This window comes from Mesoplodon bidens (genome assembly GCF_964165515.1).
Source record: "Mesoplodon bidens genome assembly, chromosome: 1".
NCBI lineage: Eukaryota > Metazoa > Chordata > Mammalia > Artiodactyla > Ziphiidae > Mesoplodon > Mesoplodon bidens.
Genome location: NC_138176.1, coordinates 229,399,136 through 229,409,642, shown reverse-complemented (window position 1 = coordinate 229,409,642; position 10,507 = coordinate 229,399,136). Strand labels below are relative to the sequence as shown.

Genomic DNA, 10,507 nt, shown 5'->3' with positions numbered 1-10,507 from the left:
ACTCATTTGCCGAGGAGAAGTAGAAAGAAGAGAAATTCACTTCTACTTCAGCTCTGGTGTGACCATGTGAAAAACAAAAACCCAGTTGAGGCCAATAGGCCAAATTTCCAGAGGCAACAGGCAAATGCTGCTTCCTCCCTTGCTGTTTCCCTCAAAAAGCAAATGGTGAAGACTGGACCGTGACTGTCCTCTTGGGATCTCTGATCCGCAAGTCTAGTTCCCTGCAGAGCAGTGGATTTTCATGGTGCAGAGGGAGATGTTGAACCTTCAGGGGTTCACTGCCACTTCATTAGCTACTTGAGGTTGTGAATGCTTCTCTTTTCTCACAAGTTCAAAGCCTAACTCAGTGGCCATGTGGAGTACAAAATAAGAAAACATTAGTTTATTGTAACAGAAACCAGTTTAATGAATAAATCTTTTTTGAGTTTTCTGTGACAGATCTTACATAAATAAAGAGAGGTTTAAAAGTGGACTTTTAAACACAGGTTTTTAGCTCACCTCACAGTTTTCCACAAGGATAGAAAATTTCTCTTACTAATTTGAAACTTTTCATAATCCACTGAAATTATGAACACTGACTATCCACAGTCATCCTTTTAGTTACATCTTGGTATGCAATAGAAATGATGAATATGAAAGAAAATCATGTGCTGTTTTAAATGTCATTTGCCTAAATACTGTTTCCAAAAAGTCACACTTACTACATTTTGATAGTTTTAGAGGGATATAAGGTATGAAAAAAATTCTGATGATATGATATGTAAAAATGTTGTCACATAGGGAAGAATAATAATCTATGTGTGGAGGACTATTGCTCTGGGAAGTAGGGCCTGATCTTCATGGACATCTTCTTCATCGAGTACCAGGACCCCTGCCAGTTCATCCACACCACTCCATCGTCTGTGCCGTGCTTTGCCATGTCCCAGGTATAAGGGCCACCCCAGTAGTATCTGCCATTTGGATTGGCCGCATGACATCTATTATACCACCATCCACCACCATCCTCTTTAGAACACTGCTTTCTGGGATCTGTAGTTTTCCTGAAAGGAAATTTATTCAGGGTTATTAGAACTGCAGTGCTCTCAAGTTAATTCTTTGCAAAATACACACAGAGAAGTGCTGGGTGCAATATTCCGTCCCTCTGCTTCTATATGTAAAGTCACAATTACACAACAAAGGTCTTCTCTGCCCTATAGAAAGAAAGGGAGAGAACTGGGCCTATGTGGCAAATTAATCTATGCTTGTTACTTTATCCTGAAATGACAGCTTTCAGATCCCTTAGTGTTACAGATCCCTGGAAAATAAAACGGAGGTTTTGATATACACAGTCCAATTTAGAGATAGGGAAATCTATCTAAGTATGCACTACTCTGTAACTGTGCTCAAATTCCAGTTGTATCCTTTATGGTTAGTGATTTTGTGTAAATTACTTTATCTCTCTAATCTTCATTTGTAAAATGAGGATAGTCATGGCAACCTTATAGCTGGAGTGCTTTAGAGTGACCCAGAAAGAGCTTAGTACAGTGGCTGGCACACAGGAAGTACCCAAGAAATGAGAGTCACTAATCACATTAGCGATCATTAATGACTCCAAGCAGCAATGTTAGCAGCGGTGCTAAAAGCAGGAGGGAAGAAGCAGCACGTACCAGCCGTCGTTGTCTCTGTCGTATGTGCTGAAGAACATGCTGTTGTGGATGGTCATAGTCCGGTTTTCTCCCACCAGTTGAGAAGCTCCTTCTACGAGGGCATTGCCAGCTGTGCCCTTGTATTTGCTCACTGAGAGCTGATATTTGTTGGCCTCATTCTGTACAGTGAATCCTTCATAGAGTGCCGTCACCTTGTCTCCTTTCCAGTCCTCCATTTCAATAAAAAGCTTTGTGGGTCCCAACCTGGTAAGCTGGCTAATTTTGTCATTTCCAAGCCAATACTCACCTAAAGGAAAAATAAAATAACATCTCACCAAAAATAAAACCTTTAAAAAAACTGGCTTTTTTCCCTCATCATTAGCTTTTCTACTCTTTTTGTAAATTCTTCTTAACCTCCTAAAACTCCTAAAAACATACTACCAACACTATGTTTTTTAAATTGAAAAAAAAAAAAAGAAAACATCTAAAAAAGAATGATTTTATTTTGTACTCCCAGCTTTTACCTGGTACACCACAGTATTTTTTCCCATCTGCATTGGTTGCAATATTTCCAAATCCTTCCTTATATGGATCCCATTTCCTGCCAAAGTCAACACTACCATCTTGACGGTTCTGAATTACTGTCCATCCTTTGGTTGAAAGAAACAAAATAACACACATTACCACTAACAAATAATGTCGCTGTGAGGGCAATGTCTGAATTCCTTGTCCATTTAATTCATGCCCATTGATATTTAGTGCTCCAAAATAGATATAATAAGGAAATAAATGTGAGAGGAAAACTCACAAAATCTTTGGAAGCTGCAAGTGCCTTATCTTACCCTAAATTGTGAATCAGAGATATTCTAAAACATAAGATTGAATTCCAAATCAAATGGCTCATTGTTAGCTACGTTAAAGCTAGGTTTTACTTCCTGACATTTTATGGTGTCAAAATAATTTCAGCATAATATGTCAAAAGCTATCCAACACTTACCTCCTCTTTCTGTTTTCATATCACAGTATACTCTATATGGTTTGATAGAACTGTCAGGCTGAATGAGATACATTTCAGATGTTTCACCTCCATTCCTGATAATTTCCTCACATTCTGCAACCATAAGATAACATTATATTTAGGGACTACAACATCATTACCTTGTTTTTAGTCACTAATTTTGTAAGATAACTGATTACATAGATACTAAGGAACATTTTATTTTAGACATTTGAGAATATGTTGTAGAAACTGAATCTTCCTTTTACTAAAAATCAAACTCAGTTTCAAGGAATTCTATCTGCCAAGGGGATGAAAAAGCTCTTCTCTACCTTTTGTGTCCTGTGATATCCATAAACTTCCAGAACCCACGTGATGGAGAAATCCTTACATCTATCCATGATTCCACCATCTTTTCAAGCAAGCATGTACATTACACCCATGGAGCTACCACCATCATTACACTGCTTCCTACTCATCAAAAACTGGCAAATGCATTAGGCATGCTAGGGATATCTTCATGATGTGCTAAGATGTCATTAGGATCTGTTGGGGAAATCCACTGGACTTCTTTTAGTTCTCTTATTTTTAGAGAGTGTGAGTTCTTCTGGAACCTACTAGAAATATGTGTCTTAACTAGCTACCTCTGCCAGACACCACAGGAATATTGCAAGTGACAGTACACGGGCTGCGGCAGTATTCCATCTGAGTTGAGACAGCCGATTCTAATTTTTGTATTTTGCTTCTCAAATTTTCCAGAATTGAACGGAGCACACGAAGTTTAGTTGGGATATTACTGTTCACAGTCTCATCTATATATAACTGGTGCTTTTCCAGCTGTGAGGAGTACTCATTTATTACATTTTCATTATCTGTAAAAATGAAATTACGTAGGAATGGTTAGCATTTTCTCTCGATAAAAAAACTAAACATATTCAACCACACAATTGTGATTCTGATTTTCTGAGAATAAACTAATAGACCCAGAATGAACATCGGGCAGTCATGATATGTAATTGTACTTAGGGGAAATTATTTGCCCCATGGCATACACAAATTAACATATAATCTAGCTACTATAATAGTAACTTACCTTAGATTAAGCTAAAAATTATGCCTAATAATAAATACAATAAGTTGTTTATTACTTTGGTGAGGAAAAGAGGAGAAAGTAGGACTTAGGCTTTCCATCTCAGAAGTGCAACATCTTATGGAGTAGATACACTTGATTTATTTATTCATCTTACTTAAGTACAGCAGAGCCTTGAAATACACAAGAGAAATGCCATGATTCCTTTGAAAAATGTCCAAACTTGGGTTTGCTACTCCCTGAAACACCTATGCCATGCTGGCTTACTAGCTGATTCCTAACCACCAAGCCAATAGCACTCAAAGTTCAGATCTCAGGATTCAAAGGGTAAGATCATTATCTTCAATTCAGTTGAGTATATCCTGGACACAGTTATATTCAAAACCTCAAATGTTAAATCTATAAATGCTAAATTTTTACTCTGTGAATATACTGTCTTCAGAGTCACAAGTTTTTTTATAGACTAAAAATAAGGACTCACAGTGAAAATGTTCATAGAGAAACATCCTTGCTGATGCCAGACTGGGAATAAGGGTTGCATAGTGCTTGTCAGACAAGTGGCAGGTGAAGATGCCTAAGTGAGGACCTTGGGGTAATCAGGCTCATACTGAACTACTCGGACTCATCTAGAAACATGAATCTTCTCAGAGTTGTGCATTCCCATGGCACTCTGACAGTTTCAATTTTATAATAGAATCAAACAGGAAACACAAGGACATCTACCGTTTACTTGCTTCTGCCTCTCTTTCCACAGGTTTCTTAGCAGAGTTATATACTGAAAGGTGGAAGAAGAGGTCTGGGAAACAGACTTTATATTAGTAATTAACTCTTCTACATTCTTTCTGATTGGCCTTTCCTCTTTTACCAAAGTATCTTGCAACTGACATCCTGTAGGACACAACACGCCCTGCAAACAAAGAAAATAGCCAACATTAAATGAAGGATTGGGGTTATGGATATTTGTGAAAATAGCACATAGTGAAAATTCAGTGATATCATTCACCAATATAAAAACTTGCAATTTGATTTTCTTTATGTGAGACCAGAAATTCTAGACTCATCATTATATTCCTCTGAAGATTAAAAATAATCTTTACCACAGAACAAAGGTAATTAGGCTATGAAAATGTTACCATCTGAACAGACAAAGTGGGCAAAGTACAAAGGAGATGATGTTTCATGATGTTTCATGTGTCCTAATTTGTAATCTTGGGCCCAGACCAAAGAAAATTAGAAAAGCACCCTTAGCCCAGGGCCCAATAAGTTTATGTTTTGTATTTACATCCAAAAGAAACAAACAAAATAAAAATGATGGTAATGTGGGTCAACACAACATCAGGAAGACATGATGAATACAGGCCTTCTTCGCATGGGAGGCCCACCCACCAGGTCTGGGTCAGCGTGCAGGCAACCGTCAGCATCAGGGGGTTTTCTCTCCACTTTCTTCTGGCCGATAGGTGCTTTGGCTGGACGAGGCTGATAGCCACCTCCGCTGATGGGAGGGGCAACGGGTCTCAGGCTGGGAGCCTCTTCCCTCTTCTTGTCATAGGGTCGATGACCACGGGCATCCAAACGAAACTTCAGGGAACCAGGCAGAAATAAAATGTAGAGTGTTATAGGATAGTTTAGATGTAGCTATTCCAACACCCTCATCCTATAACTTAGGTTATCAAATGACTGAGGATTTGCTTAAGGTCCATCAACTAGCTAGTTGTTGTTCGTAAGTCAATAGGTTCCTTAGGTCTCTTCAGTAACAGTAGAAAGAAAAACAGTGCAAAAAGCTATCGCGCCTGGGGTAGTTTTTAAAAAGAGACTTTAAAAAATGTTGCATCAGATAATGAAAGGTAATGGCCTCAGATTCCTGAAACCTATACTTTGGAACACACAAAATAGTAAGAAATCTATACCGTCAGGAGGAATAAATGTTCTCAAGGCACTGGATTACTAAATTCCTGTAATTATTGTTAATTATTTTTTTACTTTCAATTTTTATGAATTGACGATTAATTTGGCTAACTCCTATATAATAATATTTAAGAGGTAATACAGATTTATTAAAAGCAAAATTTACTTAGGATTTATTTGTAATAAGACAACTATTGGCTCTAACATGTTTGAAGAGGAATAAGGTATTCTGAAGACAGACTGCTTGGTTTCAAGTCTTGACTACCACCACTTACTAGCTATAAAGATCTTCGGCAAGTTACTACATCTGTAAAATAGGAATGATAAAAGTATCTGCCATATAAGATGACTGTTAGGATTAAATGACTTATTGCATATGACACCCTTAGAAGAATACCTGGCACATATTGAGTTATTATTATTTTTTTTATTGCAATCACACATAACAGATACTACAGTGTAAGTGGCTTTTCCACTACTAACTTCAACCTTATCTTCTATCAACAAAATTGTTAAATTATTCTCATGAAATTTTCTACTTGATTTCCTTTATCAAATACCATGATTTTCTCATATTTAAAATAATTCTCAAGGTATGTGCATTGCAATTAAAATTATTTGCTAATTGAAAAAATATTACATTAAAAGATAGTGAAGTGGAAAATATGCAATGCAATACAAAAGTGCTGGCTTAGATTACCTATATTATCATCATATGACCTTTGTCAGTACTTACACCTTTTGGCAATTAATTACAAATTAACAAATGACTAGATTTGCTGCAGAGACTAGGCTCTCTAGCTATTTTGTGGGCCTAGAAGTCATCGAATGACTGTTTGGAATTTCACTGTCATTTATTCAGTAAGTTAGAATAATATTTAACATTAAGTGGTAGAGTGCTAGGCTTTAAACCCAGGCAAGTTGGATCAAGATTCCCCTGCTTAACTGCTGAAATTAAACTATAGTATATGTTATGTGTGACTGCAAGAAAAATAATAATGTATGAAGATTTGTAGGAAATATACATATTTTGTGTCAAAGACATGGTCCCAGCCAGACAGAAATTTTATGAAATGTGATTCATCTGTTTACTACAAGTCAAATTATAACACAAGAAAAATATTTCCTTTTTATTTTAGAATATAATTAAAGAGGTAGTGTTGGTGATCTAGCTTTACTAGAGAAAAGTAAATGAAAAATGTTAAACATCTTAAAAGAAATTATATGAAGTTTTTGAAGACCACTTATTGAAATAAATAAAACTAGAAAATCCAATTGGAAGGCTAAACTAGTAAACTGTCTCTATGTAGATTAGTTGGTGAGCAGGAATTTAAAAGTGCTTAGCCAAGTACTTTATAAAAGTTTACTCTTACACATTCTTTACATTTTTCTTATCTAATTCAATTAACCAAATAACTATCTTTTTATATGTATAGTTTGATAATTAAAACACTTAGGTTCCCTTCAAATTCAACAAGTGATCCAAAATGAATCACTTAATTTATGTATTACTGTGTACTTTTATTCCTAGTATGGTGATACTATGCTATATACAAGAAATTTGATCTGGAGTTATCTGATAATAAAATTTTAATTATTTAAATATTCATTTCTCTAAATGCATTTTTGTATTTTTGACATCTTCAAACCAGTAGGAGTAAATCAGCAAAGATAGTACTTGAGGAAAAAACTGTTCTACGAATGAATAAATTAAATGGAGTGATATATTTGATAACCACTAATAATAACAATAAATAAATTTCTCATTTGAAAAAAATAATTTTTAATCTTCTATTACCGTACTTGATCTATTCTGCTTTTACATTTAGTTTACAATTTTCATTCATAAATAGCCTGTAATTTCAGGAGCTTTATATTACCCTCCTTCACCAAAGAGCCATCTAGCTACTACAGCTATTTTCTTTTAAAATGCTGCTCTTTTATTATTTTATAGTCTGGGAAATTTTCAGATATTTGTTCTCAAATTGTAATAACATATTGTTAGAACTCAATGAAAATGATAGTACTCAGGATAGCAACAACTGGAAAAACACATTTTACATTAGCTCTGACATCTTCTTCCTGGGAAAATAAAGGTGATAAACCAGAAAATGAGAAATTATTATTTTGTTTTTATATAAGAAATACTATGCAACATTCTTTAAATAAAATAGGTCTTAGAGATTAACAATTCAATTTCATAATTAAAATCAATGTTAATATCATTATAATAAATATTCACATATGATTATGTTTTGGTTATATTTTATATTAATAATATTAGTAAGAATACAATAATATTTAAAAGTCACCTCATCGTAGTCATCAGTAGCTTGGGCCTTAACTATAAAAACACACAATAGTAGCAGCAGTAGATGTTTCATGGTTTTAAATTTTTGGAAGTTCCAAGAAACCATCCTTTGCTATAGACTTAACTGAAAGATCTTCAATCCTATATATACCTGAATCCTCTGTTAGCTATGCCTTTCCAAGTGATTACCTTCCTTAGTTAACATTTAATTTTTTGGTTCACTTGTTGGCTGAACCATTTTATCCCTTAAGCAACATGTTCCCAGCAAGACTTATTTACTTGTCATACAACTGTTCCCTGTTGGCCGAGTTTAGTAACAACACCGAAGTTCCTTAATTCATTTAATCGGACAATATGATGGGAAATTGGGACATTCCTAAAAGAGCTGTGTATCACATTTCCTGTAAATTAATGTGGATGCTACACAGGCTCCCAAAGAATGTGTGAGGAAAAAAATATTTTTAATCCAAGCACAAAAAAATTCGACCTACTTACAAGGCACCCACTAACATTGTGAACTCACTAGAGGTTTACCATAAGTGTTATTTTGAGGTAATCCTGTAATTCAGTTTTTAAAAAGGCCATTAAACTCAAGAATAATATTACCATGTGTTCATATGATCTTTCAGACATTAATTAGAATAACAAAATTATCAATAATATTCATGCCTTATGCTATGATAGACTAACACGAAAAAGAAAATGTAGTCTTCTTTTTTTGCTCTGACCACTTTCCATATTTTGTTCTTTACTAATATGTTAAAATGTTTAAATAATTCTAAACATTATTAAAATAATTAGTAGATTACAGATTCCTAAATCAAAATCATTATTATGGTGATTGGATACATATTTAACACTTTATTTTTATATTATATTTTATATTATATTACTAATATTTATAAAAACAATGTTATTTTAACATTAGTGAAGCCTCCATATATCTATTTCAAATAGAAGCTCAGACACCATTTCCTTTCATAATTTCCTATAAGCTAACAAGTACATCTCTGTCGTCTTTTCATTGTTTTTTGCAATCAGGATTAACAACTCTTACAAGAATCAATAGCAAAACCAAAGCCAAAACAAAAATCCCAGCAAGTGTGCTCTTTATAGCATTTTCCTGGGTTTTTTTGGTATGCAAAGCGAAACATCTGTAGTTAATTTTTTTAAGTGATTTTCTTAAAAAGATAGCAGGCTATCCAGGTTTGGATCAGGAGAATATGTTTTAAACAATACTTTGAAGCAGTCTCTTGATAACGGTATGAAACACACTAAATTTCTTTCTTCTCTGGGTAACATAAGTTGCATTCCCAAATCCTTTTAACTCAGATTTATAGAAGCAAAGTGTTGAGTTTAAATTAAGTAAAATAGTTGATTGGATTTTTCCAAATTTATCTCATTCATTAGTACTGGGTAAATACTATACATTATGATTAGCTTAGTTTTATTTTTTCTTAGAAGAATACATACTCTGACTGAGAAAGCAAATATGTGTGTATGCATGTGTCAATTAAAAGAAGGTGCAATAATATTTCCCTTCAAAATGTAACTGAGGAAAAGTTTATTTTAATCATCTGGGCAGGGTTTTAGTTTAATGATATCAGGTTCTTGCTGATTTAAAAAGACAGACAACGTTAAGACAACTAAAAAATTCTTTTTCTTTTGAGGTAACATTATATTATCTTCATTTCCAAGCACTGACATTACATCAACTAGCAATAGAACCATTATTTAATTCCCAGAAGTTTGTTAATGTTTTGTTTCTTCTAGCATATTATAGTAACTTGTACAACATTAACGTGAAAGTTCCCTCATAAGTCTCACTGCTTTTCTACTCTGACAGGCATTCTTGCCACCATCAACAGGAAGGTGGAAGGAAATCACTGGAATTTATACTCCATAACACCAGAGACTAAACATTCATTCCACAAATAGTTCTTGAGGGCCTCCTATGTGACAGGGAGTGTGCTAGAAGCTGGGGATACATTGGTGAATAAGACAGACCATAGTAGGCATTTGATAAAAAATCGTAGAATGAATGGGTGAACTAGCCTTCATTGAAACAGGTCTCGGATTCCAAGCTCTGATAATCATTTATCTGCTTTAAGTTTTACAGATGATGAAACAGAGTCTCAGAGAGGTTAGGTAAAGTACTCAAGGCATACAAGTAGTAAGTACTGGTAGCAGGACTTGACCCATGTCTGTCTGACCAGACAGTTCATGCTCTGTGCCTGTTAGACCATATTGCCCAACAAAATGCAAACATGATAAAGAATTGACCTGTACCTTTTTGGTTTGCTGTTGTCGTTGTTTTGGTCAGCTCTTTTTCTTAAGACTACAGTGTCTCAGACAGGCACTCCCATCCTCAGCCTTTATTTTCACTTACATTTTCACTGTAATATGTGGGTGTGGGTTGGATATTCATGTCTGTGTGAGAGGCATGGTTGATGCAGTGAATAATAACTATGAGTTTCTTTAACTCTACTTCTTGCTAGATTTTTTTATAGAGTTATATACAGCTCTACGAACATTTTACAGTGCCTAATATGACAAAGTAAATTACCATGAGAAGAAAT

At 34.6% G+C, this 10,507-nt stretch overlaps 1 protein-coding gene across 1 annotated transcript; it reads right to left on the bottom strand.

Moving 5' to 3' along the window:
* Positions 1 to 381: 381 nt before the first annotated feature.
* FGB (fibrinogen beta chain) lies at positions 382 to 8,053 on the bottom strand. The gene is made up of 8 exons (XM_081224778.1): positions 7,930 to 8,053; positions 5,099 to 5,290; positions 4,436 to 4,619; positions 3,267 to 3,494; positions 2,623 to 2,736; positions 2,150 to 2,275; positions 1,647 to 1,932; positions 382 to 1,040 (listed from the first exon to the last, which is right to left on the bottom strand). Exons 1-8 carry the CDS (start codon positions 8,032 to 8,034, stop codon positions 809 to 811), a joined length of 1,467 nt encoding a protein of 488 aa, XP_081080904.1. The 5' UTR covers positions 8,035 to 8,053; the 3' UTR covers positions 382 to 808.
* Between the last annotated feature and the right edge of the window lie 2,454 nt (positions 8,054 to 10,507).

Coding starts and splice junctions, on each gene's coding strand:
- FGB (XM_081224778.1), bottom strand. CDS start 8,034: ATGGTTTCTTGGAACTTCCAAAAATTTAAAACCATGAAACATCTACTG. Junction 5,291..7,929: donor CTACTGATGACTACGATGAG/GTGACTTTTAAA, acceptor GGTTCCCTGAAG/TTTCGTTTGGATGCCCGTGG. Junction 1,041..1,646: donor GACAGAGACAACGACGGCTG/GTACGTGCTGCT, acceptor ATTTCCTTTCAG/GAAAACTACAGATCCCAGAA.